The sequence below is a fragment of the Budorcas taxicolor genome, chromosome 10 (assembly GCF_023091745.1).
Source record: "Budorcas taxicolor isolate Tak-1 chromosome 10, Takin1.1, whole genome shotgun sequence".
In the NCBI taxonomy this organism is placed as follows: domain Eukaryota; kingdom Metazoa; phylum Chordata; class Mammalia; order Artiodactyla; family Bovidae; genus Budorcas; species Budorcas taxicolor.
In genome coordinates, this window is record NC_068919.1 from 98,499,818 (window position 1) to 98,522,257 (window position 22,440).

The 22,440-nt window shown below is 37.6% G+C and overlaps 1 protein-coding gene across 1 annotated transcript in view; it reads right to left on the reverse strand.

Annotated features, from left to right (window-relative positions):
• Nucleotides 1-22,440, reverse strand: part of EML5 (EMAP like 5) — a 151,301-nt gene that overhangs the window by 109,679 nt on the left and 19,182 nt on the right. The window contains exons 2-6 of the mRNA XM_052646355.1: nt 18,504-18,663; nt 7,036-7,134; nt 5,011-5,079; nt 3,955-4,140; nt 1,030-1,165 (exon numbers count right to left, since the gene is read on the reverse strand). Coding sequence (XP_052502315.1) covers nt 1,030-1,165; nt 3,955-4,140; nt 5,011-5,079; nt 7,036-7,134; nt 18,504-18,663 — 650 coding nt within the window. The remainder of the gene's footprint in view (nt 1-1,029; nt 1,166-3,954; nt 4,141-5,010; nt 5,080-7,035; nt 7,135-18,503; nt 18,664-22,440) is intronic.

The following is a 22,440-nucleotide window of genomic DNA, read 5'->3' on the forward strand; positions in this document are numbered from 1 at the left end:
GGGGTGCCATTGCTTTCTCCAACTACTACCATAGAATTGTTTTATTTTTCTCTTAGAATAATCTGATTTTTATGTGTCTACATTTTACTTCTTCAATGTGCTCATAAAATCATTAAGAAGAAAGATTTATACTTTTTCTGTATACAATCCTTTTTGCAACCTCAGGAAAGCTGGTATTTCCCTCAGTTTCCTCATCTAGATAGTATGGTCAACAATGAGCTACTGTGTAACTTACAATGTTATGAGAATCAAATAAGAAAAAGTGTCAAATTATTTTATAAACTTTACAGTACAAAAGTGCTCAGCAAGACTCATGAAAACAATATAACAGCTAACATTTACTGGATGATCATTATGTACCAGACACTCTTCTAAAATCTTTACATATATTAGCTCATTTAATCCTCTGAGCTATTTTTCTCGTTTTACAGATGATGGTATGCAGCCCAAGGTCACATGTCTAATAACTGACTAAAATATGGCATAAATATAGACCTGTGTACTTCCAATCCTACTCTTATAATACAACACTAGTGGGTAATATGTTTACTTTTGTAGTGAAAGACTGGTTTATTACATCAATTTTTTAAAATCCTCCAAAGAAAAAATTATATCCTGGTTGCTGACAAATTTGGATGGAGGAAAAACACACATACATGTGCTTAAACAATCTTAAACAAAAGTTCCTCTAACTCCCAACACACTATTTTCAACAGTTTTTTGCTAAAGTTACATTTAGCATTCAAATAGCAATATATTTCCAAAATTTAAGGTTACCAAAGTAAGTACTTATCACATCTCTCTGTGGGTCCCATTATACCTGGAATCTTTGTCGTAACAGTAAACTTACACGGTCTTCAGGCAAAATTTCTCATTAGCAGAAGGATTTTAATTAAATGCCTCCAGTATGAAGGGACAAACGTAAGCCTCATTTATATTTATAAACATGCTTTAAGTTTACTGAAAGAGAGAGGCAGCCCTTGGTCCAGCTGGAATCTGCCAATAATGAGATAGCTGCTTTGCTATTACCTTTGTACCCCTGGTCTGTTTCCCTGAGATCAATCACAGTAATTGGTTTAAAAGTTAAATCCCAAAGACGAATACAGCCATCTCTGCCACCAGTAGCAAAGCCTTCTTCACAAGCATTCATGCTAAAAATTCCTGCCTAGAAGAGGGAATAAAATAATTTAACAATATATGCTTTTTAAGAAAATACACTACATGTGACAGTAGAAATCCACATAAAACTTCTCGACATGGCAAAAGAACAGTCGAATGCATCAGAAAATACAGATGATAATCCAGAAATAGATCTAAGTATATATAGGAACTCATATATGACCAAAGCGGTATTTAATGATATAAGAGAAAATGAAGTTAAACCTATAACATATACAAAAATGAATCAGACAAAACCAAAACATACAGACAAAATTCTAACTTTAAAAAATAAAACAAATATGTTAGAAAAGAGTCAAAAGAACACTTATGTAACTTTGGGCTGTGAAAGACCTTTATGGCAGTTGTCCACAAGCCATAAAGGAAAATTTTTAAATTTTTCATATGAGAAAAGATATCATAAGTAAAAACAAACAGACTGGGGAAATATCTGCAATGTGTATGACTGTCAAAATGTGTATGTATATGTCAATGTGTATGACTAACACACAAATAAACAAAATAAAATCCAACAACAACAATAACCAAAAAAAAAGAGCAAAGGATAAGTAAAGTTGATTAATCGAAAAGGAAATTCAAGTACAGTTGACCCTTGAACAATGCAGGAGTTTTGTGGAGTCAAAAATTCTAGTATAACTTAGAAGTGAACCTCCACATCCAAGATTTCTCCATGTCTGCAGTTCCACAGTATCTGTGAATCTAACCAACCACAAACTGTGTAGTACTACAGAGCTACAGCTTCTCCAGTAGTCATGCGTGGATGTCAGAGTTGGCCCATAAAGAAAGCTGAGAGCCAAAGAGCTGGTGCTTTCGAACTGTAGTATTGGAGAAGACTCTTCACAGTCCTTTGGACTACAAGGAGATCAAACCAGTCAACCCTAAAGTAAATCAATCCTGAATATTCAATGGAAGGACTGATGCTGAAGCTGAAACTCCAATACTTGGGTCACATAAGTGAAGAGCTGAGTCACTGGAAGAGACCCTGATGCTGGAAGAGACTGAAGGCGGGAGAAGAGGGGGACAGAGGAGGAGATAGTTGGATGGCACCGTCAACTCAATGGACATGGGCTTTGGCAAACTCTGGAAGATAACACACAACTGAGCGTAAGCGTGCACGCACACGCGCACACATGCAGTATTTACCACTGAAAATCATCCCCATACAAGTAGACCCTTGAGGTTCAAACCTATGTTGTTTAAGGGTCAACTGTAGTCAGTAAATATAAGAAATTTCACAAATCGATGGGAAAGAAAATTAAAACAAATAATTAATATTTTTCACCTAGAAGATAAGCAAAAATTTATAATAGTGATCATGTCCTGGGCTAATGACTATGAGGAACAAACTGGGAAAGAAAATTAAAACAAATAGTTAATATTTTTCACCCAGAAGATAAGCAAAAATTTACAATAGTGATCACGTCCTGGGCTAATGACTATGAGAAACAAACTGGTATTTTTATACTGATGGTACAAAATGTGAAATGCCACAACTTTTCGCTAGAATCTGCTATTTCTGGTCTTCAGACATTTTGCTGAAAGCAATACCTGCTCTAAGCAGTTCTTAAGTATACTTAACACGAAATGTATTATATATTTAATAGCGATTCATATTAATATGTGTGTGTGTGCTCAGTCATGTCTGACTCTTTGCAACCCTATGGACTGTAGTCCACCAGACTCTTCTGTCCATGGGATTTCCCAGGCAAGAATACTGGAGCAGGTTGCCATTTCTTTCTCCAGGGGATCTTCCTGACCCTGCGACTGAACCCACGTCTCTAGTATATCCTGCACTGGCAGGTGGATTCTTTACCACTATGCCACCTGGGAAGCTCTCATGTTTATATGTTTAATAGCTTTTCTACTTGAGATGCTCCTGATAACAATATGGCGGCTCTATGCCCCCTAGTTCCCTTCACTATGTGAGGGACCCAACTGCCAAAAGGACCAAATCAAAAAACACTGAAAGGTTTTCTTTTTAAAAAATTTTATCTTGTATTGGGGTATAGCTGATTAACAATGCTGTGATAGTTTCAGGTGAAGAGCAAAAGGACATGCATCCATTCTCCCCCCAACTCCCCTCCCATTCAGGTTGCCACATAGCATTAAGCAGAGTTCCATGTGCCACAGCAGGTCCTGGTGGTTACCCTTTTTTTAAATTTTTTTATTTTTTTGGTTACCCATTTTAAACGCAGCAGTGTGTACATGTCTTTCCCAAACTCCCTAACTATCTCTTCTCTCATTCTTCCCCCTGTAAGTTCATTCTCTACGTCTGTGAGATTCTTTCTGAAAAATCACTAAAAGGTTTTAACAAGAGATCTTTTTTCCTGGTTTGGTAATTTATTATATGAAAATCTCATGAAGTACAAAAATTTCTTTGTCACTCACTTAATCAATGACATTAAAATTGAAAAGTTAATATTATTCTAGAACTATCCCCAAATTTCCCACTGGTAAATTAGCCACAAAAGCACTAGTTTTATTCTAATGTGGTTAATCTAGAATACTTCTAGGTTAAATTTAACAAGCTTTTTCCAATAATGAAAAGGACACCATAATAAAACAATGGTTTGAACAAAATACTAATTATACTAGTTTAATTGCATAATGTTTCTTCATTGAAATCTTGAAAACAGACAGACAAATTAATTCAATTGTAATAGCAGTTTTCAAGTAACTGAATTGATCAGAATGTCTGCTATTATGGAACTTTTCATTCTAAGACAAGGAAGTAAGTAATACCTAAAAGTATTCAAAATATTTAAATATACTTACAGTATGAGCTCCTTGTATTGTTCGTATAAGATTGATTCCTTTCCAAACATATATATCCCCATTGAGTGCACCAGAATATGTTAATTCATCCCTTGCACAGGCCAGGCACAAGATGGTCTGCAGGTCACCAGTCTTCCCAAAGACCCCTCGTTTTGGGGTCAGAGCATTTCCACATAAACTCCAGAACTAAAAGTACATAGTATAATCAAATTACCACAGAAGGCTCATAATATAAATATTTCCAGTACTTTGATGCTATATCAGCATGGGAGACGAGAAACCACCAATGAAATTCCCTTATGATTCAACAGCATTCAGTGTTCACTTCCTTAACCTAGTGCCGTCATTAGCTACATCACAGCAGATAAACCACTGGTTTCGATCCTTACTGTAAGAATAAAGGGGGCTGAACTGGAATATTTTTAAAAATATGCTATTTCCCTTAGTTTTCTGGGAGAAAAAAACTACATAAACTTAGATTAAAAAGTTGGGAATAGGTTACCAATGAAAACGAAGCTAATATTAATTTCTTTAGTCACCTTGGTATTTCAAATGCTCAAGAGCCACATCTGTCCAGTGGTCACTCTATAGCAGAGCACTGAGTTAGATTCTAGAACAACGGTTCTTAACTCCTGCTGAGCATCAGAATCATTTGAATACCTGGGCTTCACTCTCCAGAGATTCTCCCTCAGTACATCTCAGTGAGGGTTAGGGTATACTATGCTTTAATTTCCCCCAGATGATTTTAATATGCAGCCGAAGTTGATAATCACTGATTTAGAAGAAAACAACAGACTGAAATTGGGACTTACTGAAAGGAAGAGAACAAGCTATACTTATGCACAGAGATCATGAAGCTTTTAAATTTAAATATCATTAAGTTTCATTGATGAGAGCATTCATTAGCTATTTGAATGGATAAGTCACAATCTTTTGTCCTTTGAGGCTTCTAATTTTACACGTGTGTGTGTGTGTGTGTGTAAATTGCAGTGTGATGTGTGCTTGGTAGCAGAGAATAAGTAATCATGACTATTATAAGTAAGACTCTTCCAGTACCTTGATATGTTTTACACCACAGCTGACAAGTTTATTTGGCTGGTATAAATCCCAAGAAATATCAAATATCTGTAAAAAATATATATATCAGATTCACTGTTAAGACACTTATTTTGAGAATCATTTAAGAGTCCTGTCCAAAAGCCCAAATAGCCCAAAAGTCTACTTATCAGAAAACAATATTCCTCAATAAATAAAAATCAGAATTTTACATTTCTATCAGAAATTTTAAAAATCCTATCAGAAATAAAGTAGCAAAACAAAACAAAACTATTTCTTAGTTTCTATGAACCATATGAAACAACTACTGGAGTGAGAATTAACACCTCTATTTTTAATTAAAAAAAAATTTTGGTCTATAAATAACAAGAATGATTCAACAGAACTAGGGCATGAGGCAGGTACCTGCATAAATTCTACAGAGGAAAGATAATGAACAGAACATACACTTAACACTTTTGCAGCTAGAAATAAAAATAAGAGAACATTTTTGCAGCTTTCTATCACACAGAACTACTTATATAAAGGATCCAAATATTTATTTCACAGTAAAAATTCTGTTTCCAGTTTTTTACGTTGTTTAAATTTTCATTACTGTATAAATTTTGGAAATCCCCAGACTTAATTTCTAAGACTTCATAAGTTATAAACAAACAAATCTTTGTTAAAAAATCAAACAAGAAAAAACCCAGATGAAATAAAATATGCATTAGAAATATGAACTTTAACAATAAATAAAAGAAAACAATATTTGAACAAAAATTTTATAGCAGAAAAGACAATACTGCTCTACGGTAGTCTTCACCATGTTTCTTTGACAACTGCCTGCATAATCACCTAATATGCTACCACCTCCAAAAATTTCCAAAGTGATAGTTTTTAGTGACAATGAAGAAAGAACACATCTTAAAAATAAACATTTAGCAACTCACCATTAATCACCAGATTAAATGAAAAACATACATTAAAATACTTTTTAAAGTACCTTTAAAACAACCTTTAAAAATACTTTTAATCAGTCTATTTATTAAGTCCAAAGTACTAATGTGTGAAATGCTTTGATCTAAGTAAGTCAGAATACATAACTGTATAATAAAATGCACCTAACACTCTAATAATTATCTAAATTGTTTGCATATAACAGACCTCTCTGAGAATATGCCAAAACCAAGTTTATCTTCCAAAATATAAATGCACACAAAAATTTTTATACAACTTTTACTGATTCATAGATTAGCCCCAAATAGAATCAATGACTATAGCTCCTATGCTAGTTCAGGATAGGATTTTACTATACACCAAAAAAAAATCAGACATTTTTAAGAGTTTATGACAAAATTTTTGATGTGTTTTTATAAAAGTACTATAATATTTAATTAAAAAGCTGACTACAATATATTCATTATGTTAATTTCATACAACATGGAATAAGGAATACATTTTTAACAAGTTTCCAAAGTGAAAAATGTTAGGTCTCTAACATAATTTCAAATTTACACACACAATATTATTTACCCTAACTATAATACTTTTATAACAAATCAGTGATAAACCAAACTAAATAATAAATAGAGCCTAGGCATGACCCATTCAATTTTTTAATTTAGGTCTGGACAACTTAAAACTCATCATTTTTGCCAAAGCAAACACTGTATTAAAGGTTTTGTGCTAAAACTACATATCAAGTTATGTTTTTGAGTATTGCAACACATATATGCATTCTAAAATTGTATAAGTACTTTCAACTATACTTTAAATTTTTAATTACATACAAACAACTAACAATAACAATAACAAAACACAGAAACATAAAATCCCCTGACCCTCCTTTGGCTTCTTCCCACCCAATACCCTTTAGAAACTCCAAGGCAGAGATGTTATGGGGAGGGAGGTGGGAGGGTGGTTCATGTTTGGGAACACATGTAAGAATTAAAGATTTTAAAATTAAAAAAAATTAAAAATTAAAAAAAAATAAATAAACATAACAACAACAACAAAAAAGAAACTCCAAGGCAAAATACTTACTCTATCTGTGTGACCTGGAGCCATAGATAACATTTTCCCTCTTTTCCAGTCCCAAACGCAAACTGCATTCTTTGAATCAAGTCCAACTGAAACCAAGCGCTGAGTTATGGTTAAGAAGTCCAGAGGGCAAGGGAAATAAAAAAGCAAACAAATACAAAATGAACCAAATTATAAATGGCAAACAAATACTACTCATGGCTATTACAAACATCAAAACTTATACACATATTTTATAGACCTCACAGAAAGGCTGGATGTGTTTCATCTTATTAATATTTTCATATATGTGTAGCTTTTCCCATTAAGAAACAGAAGAAAGACTTCCATTTCTAACGGTGGTGGTGGTGGTAGAGTCACTAAGTCATGTCTGACTCTTGCAACCCCATGGACTGTAGCCTGCCAGCAGGACAGACAAAACACCCTATTATACACCTCCTGCTAAAAGCTAAAATTGCTAGATAAAATGTAAACACATCTTCTTTAAATGCACTTTTGAGTTGCCAAGGAATTAAGAGAGAACAAAACCAAAGTGATTTTCTGTGGGAATCCTAGAAGTAGGAGAGCTCCTATGCCCACTCAGTTCTAAAGTTATCAGCTAACTCTGGGAAGCCTGATTTTTGTTCTGCAGGCTGAAGACGAATAGAAGATAAACTTTAGGGCCTGCCCAAGGCAGGGAATTGAATCGCAGACCTTTGGCTAAAGCAGTGAACTCCTCAGAGTAAGGCAGAACAAGAAACCATCCCTTTTCAAAGAGCGGGCAGCAATGCACAATGGAGGAGAAAACCTCCTTCAAAGTGTGTGGCCACAGTGACCTTCACATGGTTGGAGGGTCTAAATCCATACTGATCGTGAATCCTTCAAGTGAAAACTTTCATTCAGAGTGGTCCTAAAGACTGCAGAGTTTTTAAGCATTTTCAACAATGGCGCACAGGCAAATACAAATTCTATGTGGAGGACTGATCCTGTAATCCATCCTTCAAAGAATTCCTACAATTAGTAATTCAATAAAAATAAAACACACAACCTCATACCTGACAACCAGAGGAAATAAGGGACCATAAGTGAGAATCAGCAAGCTACTAAAGACAGCAAAATCAACCTTGAAAAGCATCAGACATTGAAGCTTTTAATTATGTTTATTTTTCATTTCTAGAAATTCTGTTTGCTTCCTTAAATTTGCTGGGATGCTCTTTGTAATCTTCCATTCTTTCCCCATAAGAAGATATTTGGAAGCCTTAGATTTTATTTTTCTACTCATGTGCACAGAGTAGGTATTTGGGAACTAGAGAGTATCTCTACTTATGTGAGCAGAGAAATAAAAATTTAAGCCTTCCAAATATCTTCATATGGGGAAAGAATGGAAGATTACAAAAAGCATCCCAGCAAATTTAAGGAAACAAACAGAATTTCTAGAAATGAAAAATAAATAAGATTTAACACTCAGTGGAAGTTACATAGGTGATGAGAGGGAGATGAAGAGACAAAGAGTTGAAAAGGGGATGGTGAGATGGGAAGTATGACAGAGGTTAAGAAACATGAGAGATGACGTTTCAGTCATGAAAGAGTATCAGGGTCTGAACTTGCCCCCCTGCCATAAACGACTAGAAAACCATACAAAATACATAAAACAAGTGTTTTTGGACATTTTTAATAGGAAGTGAAGCAGTATAAACCCTGAATGAGGGGGAAGCAAACAAGGTCTATTCTGCAGTTGCCCTAGCCTTCATCTAGGAGGCAATTTACAGACTATAGCACAGAAAGGTGGAATCCAAATAGAGCCCAGAAGATTTGCTGATTTGAGAATATGGAGCCTGGAGTTCAGAGAGGCCAAGATTGCTACAGTTTGCGGGCAGAGAAAGAACTCTAGAAAATCTGTTTACAGGTGCCCGGAGAACACCAATCTTTGTGTGCATAGGGTGAAATTCACGAGGCCATGCAAAGAACACTTCTGAAAAAAGAACAATTGCTGGGGAGCTAAAGCCAAACAATTACCAGAGATTACAAAGAGTCAGGATTTTCCAGACTCCCGACAGCAAGAATGGAGACATATCTTCGAATTCAATGTGTATTCAGCAGAGATTCCAGGAGCATCACATCAGAGTGCTGAAGTTTAACTAGGAGTCCTAGAGAAAAGCTGCTCTACTGCTGCTGCTGCTAAGTCACTTCAGTCGTGTCTGACTGTGTGTGACCCCATAGATGGCAGCCCACCAGGCTCCCGTCCCTGGGATTCTCCAGGCAAGAACACTGGAGTGGGTTGCCATTTCCTTCTCCAATGCAGGAAAATGAAAAGTGAAAGGGAAGTCGCTCAGTCATGTCCGACTCACTGCAACGCCATGGACTGCAGCCTACCAGGCTCCTCCATCCATGGGATTTTCCAGGCAAGACACTGGAGTGGGGTGCCCCTGCCTTCTCTGCAAAACATCCTACATTTGATTAAAAAAAAAAATACAAATCCACAAATCTGAGGTAGTCAAGATTCAAGCAGAATAATCTCACACACAGAAAAAACACATTAACACACACGGTCATCAAACTGTTGAACCCGTGGCCAAAAAAGAGACAATTTTGGCGTGCAGAAACAAAGATTTAAAAACTACCCTAGGCTTCTCATCTGATGTTATGCACATCAAATCACAATTAATAGCCTCTCTAAAGTGCTGAAGGGGAAAAAAACATCAACATAGAATTATATACCTACCAAAAATATTCAAAACTTGGGTCAAAATATTTTTTTACTTTATTTTGAGAAAATCCATCATCAACAAAGCTGCACTATAAGATATGATAATGGAAATTTCTTCAGGCAGAAAGAAAATGATATCAAGGAGAGACTTAATTTACATATATGAATGAAGAGTGCCCAAATGGTAAATAAAAAAGACTTTTTAAATTTTCTTTGAAAACTGTTTAAGGCAAACATAATAACAGTTATTACAGAGTTTACAGAGCATGTAAAATGAATGAAAATGAAAGCTGTAAAATAAATGACAATAGCATAATAAACAGAAGGAAAAAAAGAAACAGCAGAATACATACTTTTAAAGTGCACAGGAGCCCACAGGAAGACAGCAAAAGTTTGAATTACAAAATAAGCCTAAATAAATTTAAAATAATTAAAATACACAGTATGTTCTCTGACATAATTCAAAGACAAAATTCAATCAGAATAACAGAAAGTTACACAGAAAATTCTCCAAATAATCTGGCAACTATCAATACAATTCTAAGTAACTGAAGGGTTAAAGAAAAAAGTCACAGGGACAAACTCAGAACACATACTTACATTGGTTTAAAAGCAGAGGTAAGAAAATTACAACCCTCGGACTTGCACCCTGTTTTAATAAACAAAGTTTTACTGGAACACAGCCACACCTATTCCTTTATAAGCTGTCTATGACAGCTTTCATTCTAACGCGGAGCTGGAGTAGCTGTGATAGAGACCGTATGCTCACCAGCTTAAAATATTTACTGACTTGTTATAGACAGCTTTGCCGGTCTCAGGTTTAGAGCACAGAGTCTGCCCAGGTTTAAACGCCAGTTCCATCTCTGTCCCTGACTGGATTCCCAATAGCAAGTAATCTGAGCAATTACTTAGCCTCTCTATACCTTAGGTTCCTGTTAAGTGAGGAGAATAGAATAAAACCTTAGGGTTAATATGAGAATTAACACATATAGATAAGCTAGAAGAGTGCTTGGCATATGCTTGCTGCTGCTAAGCTGCTAAGTCGCTTCAGTCGTGTCCGACTCTGTGCGAACCCATAGACAGCAGCCCACCAGGCTCCCCCATCTGAATGAAAAATGCAATTGAGTACCTAGCTAGAAAGTTCCTGCAAAGCAGAATTATTGTTTAAGTCCCCAGATGGAAAGAATGAATGACTTACATAAAAAGATGCAGAATACAGTTTGTATCTGGCTCTCCATCAAGTCACAGTAGCAGAAATTTCAAGTGAACTAGGAGAGACAACTTGCTCCTCTTAAGAGTCCTTAGTATTTGGGAACTAGAGAGTACCTGCATATGTTGAGCTAAGACAAAAATCTCTACCTCTTGCTATGGCACACTGTGTAAAGATTAAAATTTTATAAGACAAGTATAAAGTAAGGAACAGTCAGCAAAGCAGTGGGCATCTTATCAGCGCCTCTTCCCTCTGACTAAGCTGATTACACACAGTGAACCACAACTGTAAACTTATAACTCCAAGCTTCCCAAGTGGCTAAGCGGTAAAGAATCCACCTGCCAACTCGGGAGATGCCAGAGATTTGGGTTCGATCTCTGGGTTGGGATGATGCCCTGGGGAAGAAAGGAAGTGGCAGCCCACCCCACTACTCTTGCCTGGAAAATCCCATGGATGGGATTTGCGCTCAGTCACCAGTCGTGTCTCACTCTTTTCAACCCCATGGACTGTAGCCCGCCCATACCCTCAGCAGGGCCCCAGAGCATCTAGCTCTGTACAGGCAGTGACAAAGTAGACCTGGGAGCATTTCCTCTGTGGCTCTGATAAACACTGCATGGCCCAAATCAACCTCCCTAACCACAGATGGCACCCCACTCCAGTACTCTTGCCTGGAAAATCCCATGGATGGAGGAGCCTGGTGGGCCGCAAGCCATGGGGTCGCGAAGAATTGGACATGACTGAGCGACTTCACTTTCACTTTTCACTCTCATGCATTGGAGAAGGAATGGCAGCCCACTCCAGTGCTCTTGCCTGGAGAATCCCAGGGACAGAGGAGCCTGGTGGGCTGCCGTCTGTGGGGTCGCACAGAGTCGGACATGACTGAAGCGACTTAGCAGCAGCAACCACAGATTAAGCAACAGCAGAGAGGAAAAGGTAGACACAACCAAGCAAATACTGCCCTCTTAGATTTCTATTATTTTGTACCTTATTGTCCTTTCTCACAGGTGTGCATAAAGTTTTCCAGTGAAAGTAAAGCTTGAACCATATCTTAGAAGACAGAGTAAGAGACAGCTGGGCAGAAAAGTAAAACAAAATGTATTTCAGACCAAAGCATACCAAGATGAGATAATGGTGCTTTCAGGAAAGAGCTAGTACTTTGATGTGGCTGAGGGGAAGAGCTGCCTGCTGGGAAGTGGCAGAAGACAAGACTAGAGAAGTAGCCAGAGCCAGGAGAAAGAATAAGTTTTCTTTTTTAAAGAGTTAGAATAAAGAGAATTCAGTTTTAAACATGTAATAAACGGTATATCTATATGACATTCAAGGAGGCTATATGGAGTTGGAGAAGGAAATGGCAACCCACTACAGTACTCTTGCCAGGAAAATCCCATAGACAGAGGTGCCTGGGAGGCTAAAGTCCATGGGGTCACAAGAATCAGACATGACTTAGTGACTAAATCACCGCATCATATGGAGTTGCAGAGAGAAGCTGGGGCCACTGTTAACTGGTACAGGAGTTAAAGTCATGATGCAGTAATCCCGAAAGAGAATAACGTAAGGTGGTGAAGGGAAAGAAAGCTATATTAATAGGAACGCTGATGTTTAAGAAGCAGACAGAAGGAACAGCTCCTGACGGAGGAGCCTAGTAGGCTACAGTCCATGGGGTCACAAAGAGTGGGACACGACTGAGCGACTTCACTCACTCAAGAACAAGGGTGAACATCGACATTTTAGGAATCAGTGAACTAAATGGACTGGAATGGGCAAATTTAATTCAGATGACCATTACATCTACTTAAAGAAGGAAATGGCAACCCACTCCAGTATTCTTGCCTGGAGAATCCCATGGACAGGGGAGCCAGGGAGGCAACCATCTATGGGGTCGCATACAGTCAGACACGACTGAAGTGATTTAGCATTATATCTACTACTGCAGACAAGAATCCCTTAGAAGAAATGGAATAGCCCTCATAGTCAACAAGAGTCCAAAATGCAGTACTTGGGTGGAATCTCAAAAATGACAAGGCAAACCATTCAGCATCACATAAGTCTATGCCCCAACCCCTATTGCCAAAGAAGCTGAAGTTGAACGGTTCTATGAATACCTACAAGACCTCCCAGAACTAACACCAAAAAAAGAAGTCCTTTTCATCATAGGGGACTGGAATGCAAAAGTAGAGAGTCAAAAGATACCTGGAGTAACAGGCAAGGTTGGCCCTGGAGTACAACATGAAGCAGGGCAAAGGCTAACAGCGTTTTGCCAAGAGAACGCACTGGTCATAGCAAATACCCTTTTCCAACAACACAAGAGATGACTCTACACATGGACATCACCAGATGGTCAACACCAAAATCATACTGATTATATTCTTTGCGGTCAAAGATGGAGAAGCTCTATACAGTCAGCAAAACAAGACCAGGAGCTGACTGTGGCTCAGATCATGAATTCCTTATTGCCATATTCAGACGTAAATTGAAGAAAGTAGGGAAAACCACTAGGCCATTCATAAATCAAATCCCTTATGATTATACAGTGGAAGTGACAAATAGATTCAAGGAATCAGATCTGATAGAGTACCTGAAGAACTATGGACAGAGGTTCATAACACTGTATAGAAGGCGGGGATCAAGACCATCCCCAAGAAAAAGCAATGCAAAGAAGGCAAAACGGTTGTCTGAGGAGGTCTTACAAATAGCTGAGAAAAGAAGAGAAGGGAAAGGCAAAGAAGAAAAGGAAAGATATACTTGCCTGAATGCAGAGCTCCAAAGAATAGCAAGGAGAGATAAGAAAGCCTTCCAAAGTGATCAAGGCAAGAAATAGAGGAAAACAATAGAATGGGAAAGACTAGAGATCTCTTCAAGAAAATTAGAGATACCAAGGGAATATTTCATGCAAAGATGGGCTCGATAAAGGACAGAAATGGTATGGACCTAACAGAAGCGGAAGATATTAAGAAAGAGGTGGCAAGAATACACAGAAGAACTGTACTAAAAAGATCTTCATGACTCAGATAATCATGATGGTGTGATCACTCACCTAGAGCCAGACATCCTGGAATGTGAAGTCAAGTGGGATTTAGGAAGCATCACTACAAACAAAGCTAGTGGAGGTGATGGAATTCCAGATGAGCTATTTCAAATCCTAAAAGATGATGCTGTGAAAGTGCTGCACTCAATATGCCAGCAAATTTGGAAAACTCAGCAGTGGTCACAGGACAGGAAAAGGTCAGTTTTCATTCCAATTCCAAAGGCAGAGCCAAAGAATATTCAAACTACCGCACAATTGCAATCATTTCACATGCTAGCAAAGTAATGCTCAATATTCTCCAAGTTAGGCTTCAACAGTATGTGAACTGAGAGCTTCCAGATGTTCAAGCTGGATTTAGAAAAGGCAGAGGAATCAGATATCAAATTGCCAACATCTGTTGGATCATAGAAAAAGCAAGAGAATTCCAGAAAAACATCTACTTCTGCTTTACTGACTACACTAAAGCCTTTAACTATGTGGATCACAAGCTGGAAAATTCTTAGAGATGGGAATACCAGACCAGCGTTCCTACCTCCTGAGGAATCTGTATGCAGGTCAAGAAGCAGAGAGGGAACAATGGACTGGTCTCAAATTGGGAAAGGAATACGTCAAGGCTGTATATTGTCACCCCGCTTATTAAACTTCTATGCAGAGTACATCATGCAAAATGCCGGGCTGGATGAGGAACAAGCTGGAATCAAGATTGCTGGGAGAAATATCAATAACCTCAGATATGCAGATGACACCACCCTTATGGCAGAAAGCGAAAAGGAACTAAATAGCCTCTTGATGAAAGAGGAGAGTGAAAAAGTTGGCTTAAAACTCAACATTCAAAAAGCTAAGATCATAGCATCTGGTCCCATCACTTCATGGCAAATAGACAGGGAACCAACGGAAACAGCGACAGACTTTATTTTCATGGGCTCCAAAATTATCTCAGATGGTGACTGCAGCCATGAAATTCAAAGACGCCTGCAACTTGGAAGAAAAGCCACGACAAACCTAGACAGCATATTAAAAAGCAGAGACATGACTTTGCCACCAAAGCTCTGTCTAGTCAAGGCTATGGTTTTTCCGTTAGTCATTTATGGATGTGAGAGTTGGACCATAAAAGAAGGCTGAGCGCCGAAGAATGGATGCTTTGAACTGTGATGTTGGAGAAGACTCCTGAGAGTCCCTTGGACTGCAAGGAGATCCAACCAGTCCATCCTAAAGGGGATCAGTCCTGAGTGTTCACTGGGAGGACTGATGCTGAAGCTGAAGCTCCAATACTTTGGCCATGTGATGGTGAAGAGCTGACTCACTGGTAAAGACCCTGATGCTGGGAAAGACTGCAGGCAAACGGAGAAGGGGATGACAGAGGATGAGATGGTTGGATGGCATCATCGACTCAAGAGATATGAGTTTGAGCAAGTTCCGGTAGATGGTGAAGGACAGCGAGGCCTGGCGTGCTGCAGTCCATGGGGTCTCAGAGAGTCGGACACAACTGAGTGACTGAACAACAACAAAGAAGTAACAGGGAGGGGAAAAACAGATAAAGAAGCCTCTCTCCAGCTTCCCAAATTCCTTCCTGATCCTATTTCCAAAGGAAGTCTTGGTTGTGTCTTTAGTTAAACTAGAAGTAAAGCTTTGAAGTTCCTGGCTGCACTTAAACTCGGATGTTTTTCAACAGCAAACGCTACAGTACTGCACGTCTATGGTTGGTTGAATCCACAGAGGTAGAGGAACAGTGAATACAGAGGGCCAACTATAAGTTATGTGTATGCTAACCCCTGCATTGTTCAGGGGTCAGCTGTATTTAGTAAAAAGTTCTGGCACACTAAATACTCAAATGAGAAAAGCGTCTCAATAGGCACAACCAGATGCATTCCACGAGTTTCTGCAAGTGTGAAACACATTCAAATAGTAGACAATTAAACTTGAGAGTCTAGTATTGGGTGGGGGGGGGGTCCTTGTGATTTCAATATTTACTGAGTGAGGACTAGCTGTTACAGATGTCACAAAGTAAAGATCACCAACTGTGCAAAATATCTAGGACTCAACACAGTAAACATTGGTCAAATCATATAAAAAGCTGCAAGAAATCAGGATCTGGAAAGCAACAAAAGAGATGAAAACTCAAAAATAATACAATAGGCACTTGAGATACGTCAAGGTGTTAAGAGATTACTAAAAGGCCCTAGGAATAAAATCAGTGAATTCCTTTAATATTTTTGTAAAAACGACTCTCTTCACAGTCACATGTCAAAAATCAAAGGTAAAAGGCAAAGTAAAGCATTTTACTTTATATCAGCATAAAACTGACAAAATCAGGTTAAAAATTAACATTTTATTCTTAGTTCATACTATAAATTGGCAGAGTTTTAACTATAACTTAGATTTTGTTAAATGTGTGAATGTGCTTTTATAGATTATGGTTGTATTTTCAAGATAAAAGCATTAATGCCTTCCTCACACCTCCTCTCTCTCATTTACTATGAAATTTTTATCCCTGTTTGATGTGAATTTATATAGCCTTTGCATGCCCTGATTATTCCCAATAAGACAGACTTCCAGTATTAGCATGGATAGTCCATCCATTTAGAAAAACCAGCTAGGAAAAGAAAATTCAGCATGCTACCAACAGGAAGACTCATTCACTGGAAAAATCTTTTGATCACTTACAGTTTCAAATCTAGTAAAAAATGAAAAAATTAGATAATATTTCCTAATTGGTATTTCACAAGTAGTTATAGATATTAGTGAATAATATGTTCTCAAATTTCTTAACTAAAGCATCTTCTCATTAGCATAATTTCAGAAATACTCTTAATTTTGAATTGATCACAGTTCCTTATGAGTTTCAACTGTACTTAAGATGAATGAATTCCTCCCGAAATAAATAATCACCTCCTTATTCCATGTTTGGGAGGCAGTAGGGTATTGGGGTTAGAAACATGAGCTCTGGAGTATGACTGACCTGGGTTCCCGCTCTGGCTCCATTTACTAGCTGTGTAACCTGGGGCAAGTTATTTACCCTCTCTAAGTCTCAGTTTCTTTATCTGTAAAATAGAGATAATAATAATATCTATTTCATAGGGTTGCCGTGAGGATTAAATGAGATAATGTAAGCTTAGCACAATGCCTGGCAATTAGTATGTGCTCAATAACTTTTAGCTATTATGATTTTATAAGCTTACATTTTTAAGTAACATGTTCTTATGAAGATCTGTGATAATAAAATGCATGTACCCAAGATGTTTCTTATAAATTACTTAAAACAAGCAAAATTAAATAAAGCTTTCAGCTAGTAAAAGCTCCTGGCATCATTTCTCATTTCATATAAGAGAAATTCCTCAGCACTGCAATACATTTAGAAAGGGTAACTTTAATTAAGAAAAAAAATCTATAAAGTATACAAGTATAGTTAAACCATCTTAGATATAATACTTCTGGAAAATAATTTAAAAAACAACTTTTGTTGGTTTGTTTCATAAAACAATCTCTTGCAAAGTAAGGAAAGAATATTATTTTCTTCCTTTCAAGAAGGAAAATGAAATTCTCATATGAGGACATTAAGGGAACTGACAATAATAGCAAAATAGGATATGAATTAAGGTTCTGGAATTGCCAGTCACCGCTACCCAGTGATTCTAAACCTAGAAGCACATTTTTCTGCAAATGAGAAGTTACATCTTTATAGATTTTACAGATCTCTTACCAGACTCTTATCAGAAAGTCATATTAACCTATGGTACTCAAAGAAGCTATTCCTCAGAGTTATATATTAAAATATCTACTGGCTATCAAGTGACTAGAGCAAAATGTAATGTGTTTCTGTGAAATACAGATCTAAAAAATTAATTTTAAGAATTAAAAAGCAGACAACTAAAATTCTTATAAAAGTTAAAATGATTTTTAAAGTTTAATTTCACTATAAAACTTTTAAAGATTATAAATTAACTAAATCTGCAAAAAATAACTTCTTACCACTTCTTAAATAAGTGTTAGGTATAACAAGTTCCATGAGTACCACAAAACAGCTGTTGGCTTAGTGTTTTAAAAATCACTGACTAGAAGTAAACAGTAATTTGGGAACTGATTAGTCTTTTGCTATGAACGTCGACTTTATATAAAATAGCTCATATAAGAACTACCTTACTGTTTTCAACTAATTTTAATAGAAATATATAAATAACTAAAAATTTAAATGGTTATAGCTCTACCTAGAGAAACTTTAATTTTTCTAAGATATCTTCTTATCTTATAATACCTGGAAAAGAGTCATATGTAAAATTTTCTAGAACAACCAGGTAATGTTCCACTGACTCAGAATCACTTAGGCCTTTATAGTACAAATTAATTCAGCTGAAAAGTTCTTCATACAATGAAATAAAAACTCATTATTCTTATTTTTCTTATATATATATCTACCACCCACCCCATCTACCCACATCTACCTTGAACAAATGCTTTCTGTCAATTGCTTTCCAATATCTACAGGTTTACAATAATTTATAATACACATTTTAAAAACACAGCTTAGAAAAAGAGAAAAAATTTTAACATACCTGTCCATCTAAGTCGAATGCTAAGCAAGCTATACCATGTGTATGAACGTCCTTCAGAACTGATACGGTCTGCACAGTATATGAATCCCAGACACAGATATAAGGCTCTTTCCCAACTTGTCCTGTTGCTACCAGTGCTCGTTCAGGATGCAACGCAAGGCTGCAAAATAAATCATGAACAGATTTAAAACTGCTTATGGAGCTGTTATATCAATGTGAAAATTAAGACTTTCATTATTTACCTACTTAAAATAATTTGGATTTAAAATACCTTCCATAAAAACGCTTGCTAAGAATTACTCCTTCAATGGTACATGTGATAAGCAGTTAGGACAGGCTTTATAATTCTGTTACATGATGCAGTGTGTGTAAACTCCTCCCCTCCTCAAAAAAGAATTCTCACAAGTACCCAACTGAACCACAGAAATGAATCAGTATCAACCCTACCACTCACCATTTTCTCATTTGGTATTAACCTTCTTTTAAGCTCTCTCTCCCATTTACTCTTTTACTGTATAAAAGTTAGACCAATTCTTTGTCTTCAAGCAACTCCTATGATAACATTAAATTACAAATCCCATTTAAAAAAAAACAGAAAAGTCACTGATAATTCACAGAAAGTAGTCTATAAGTCTTTAAAGATAAGACAAGGGCCAAACAGTTGATAGTGCTTTACATACATCAGCAGAAGACAGAGAATGAATATAAATTTCTACTTCATAAATTTTTACAAGTGTATTTAGATGATTAGCATCCCCTTTGGGAGAAACAAAATCACTCCCGGCATCAGGGTGGAAGATGAACTGAGAGAGAGAAAAGTTAGGAGGCCAAAAACAGAACCAACAGATTTGATGAGCCGAGTAAGGGAAAGGGAACAGTCTAAGAGAACGCGTGGTTTCTGGCTGGGCAGCTGGATGGTCAGGGACAGTAGCATCGCGTCAAGGAGCACTAGGTGAGAAACTACTGAGAGGGAAGATAAGCGGGAATGGACGTTTTATTCATATTAAAACCAATATAGTACATCAATAAATAAAAATCAACAAATCAGTAAATAAAGGACACCCAAACTCCCATACACATTCATCTCATTAGATGCAGAAAAAACATTTGACAAAAATCCAACCTCTTCTGGGACTTCCCTGGTGGCCCAGTGGTTAAGAATCCACCTGCCAGTGCAGAGGACATGGGCTTGACCTCTGGTGGGGGACTAAGATCCCATAAGCTAGCATCACAACTGTTAAACCCGGGCGCGTCAACAAGAGCCTGCACGCCACAAACCACGGAGCCGGAGCGCTGTGGAGCCTGAGCGGCACAATCAGAGAGAAGCCTGCACACTGCAATGAAAGGTCTCACATACCACAGCTAAGACCCGACACAACCATAAATAAATAAATAAATAAATAAATAAATGTTTTTGAAAAAGAATAAAGTACCCAGGAATAAATGTATATAAAGAGACAACAGACCTGTGCTCCAAAAACTATAAGACTCTGATAGAGGAAAAAAAATGAAGATGACACAGATAGATAGCATGTTCTTAGATTCAAATACTAAATGTCAAAAATGACTGTACTACACAAGGCAATGTACAGATTCAATGCAATCCCTATCAAATTACCAATGGTATTTTTCACAGAACTAGAACTTAAAAAATTAAACTTTATATGGAGACATGAAAGACCCCAAAGAGCCAAAACAATCCTAAGAAAGAGAAACAGAGCTGGAGGAACCAAGCTCCCTGACTTCAGACTTTACTACAAAGTTACAGTCATCAACAGTATGGTACTGGCACAAAAACAGGAATACAGGTGAACGGAACAGGATTGAAAGCCCAGAAATAAACCTACACATCTATGGTAAATTAATCAACAAAGGAGGCAAGACTGTACAATGATGGAGAGTCTCTTCAATAAGTGGTGCTGGCAAAACTGGACAGCTACATTTTAAAAAAATGAAATTGGAACATTCTTTAACATCATCACAAAAATAAGTTCAAAATGGATTAACAACCTAAATGTAAGACTGGACATTGTAACACTCGTAGAGGGAAAACACAGGCTCTCTGCCATAAATCACAGAACTATCTTTTGTCAATCCATCTCCTAGAGTAACGGAAATAAACAAACAAACAAACGGGACCTAATTAAACTTAAAAGCTTTTGTACAGCAAAGTAAACCATAAAGAAAACAAAAAGACAACCCACAAAATAGGAGAAAATATTTGCAAATGATATGACCAACAAGGGACTAGTCTCCAAAATTTACGAACAGCTCATGTGGCTTAATATCATCAAAACAAACAACCCAATCAAAAATAAAGGGCCGAAGGCCTAAACAGACATTTCTCCAAGCAGACATACAGATGGCCAAGAGGCACGTGAAGAGATGCTCAGCGTCTCTAATTAGAGGGATGAAAAGGAAGAGTTTTACGCAATGAGGTGTCACCTAACACCAGGCAAAATGGCCATCATTAAAAATCTGCAAACAATAAACGCTAGAGAGGGTGTGGGGAGACGGGAGTCCTCTTACACTGTTAGTGACCGTGCTAACTGGCACAGCCACTGCGAAGGACAGCACTACTGCTGAAAAATACTAAAGACCAGAGCCACCAAACGATCCTGCAATCCCACTCACAGGCATATGTCCAGAGAAAGCATGGTCTGAGAGGATACACGCACCCAAATGTTCACTGCAGCACTGTTTACAATAGCAACCTAAACGTTCACTGACAGAGAAATGGATAAAGAAGATATGCATCACTCATTATCAGAGACATGCAAATCAAAACCACAATGAGGTACCGTCTCATGCCAGTCAGAATGGCTGCGATCCAAAAGTCTATAAGCAATGAATGCTGGAGAGGGTGTGGAAAAAAGGGAACCCTCTTACACTGTTGGTGGGAATGCAAACTAGTACAGCCACTATGGAGAACAGTGTGGAGATTCCTTAAAAAACTGGAAACAGAACTGCCTTATGACCCAGCAATTCCACTGCTGGGCATACATACCGAGGAAACCAGAATTGAAAGAGACACGTGTACCCCAATGTTCATCGCAGCACTGTTTATAATAGCCAGGACATGGAAGCAACCTAGATGTCCATTAGCAGATGAATGGATAAGAAATCTGTGGTACATATATACAATGGAGTATTACTCAGCCATTAAAAAGAATACATTTGAGTCCATTCTAATGAGGTGGATGAAGCTGGAGCCTATTATACAGAGTGAAGTAAGCCAGAAAGAAAAACACCAATACAGTATACTAATGCATATATATGGAATTTAGAAAGACGGTAACGATAACCCTGTATGCGAGATAGCCAAAGAGACACAGATGTATAGAACAGTCTTTTGGACTCTGTGGGAGAGGGAAAGTGTGGGATGATTTGGGAGAATGGCATTGAAACATGTATAATATCATATATGAAACAAATCGCCAGTCCAGGTTCAATGCATGATACAGGATGCTTGGGGCTGGTGCACTGGGACAACCCAGAGGGATGGTACGGGGAGGGAGGAGGGTTGGGGCTTCAGGATGGGGAACATGTGTACACCCGTGGTGGATTCATGTTGATGTATGGCAAAACCAATACAATATTGTAAAGTAATTAGCCTCCAATTAAAATAAATATTAAAAAATTATTAAAAAGAAGATATGCTAATGCTGTGCTAAGTCGCTTCAGTCTTGTCTGACCCTGTGACCCCACAGACAGCAGCCCACCTGCAGGCTCCTCCACCCACGGGATTTTCCAGGCAAGAGTACTGGAGTGGGGTGCCATTGCCTTCTCCAAAAGAAGATATGGTATCTATCTATATTTATATATACTGAGTCAGCCACCCATTCCACTATTCTGGCCTGGAGAATTCCATGGACTGTATAGTCCATGGGGTCACAAAGAGTTGGACACAACTGAAGTGACTTAGCCCACAAGCACA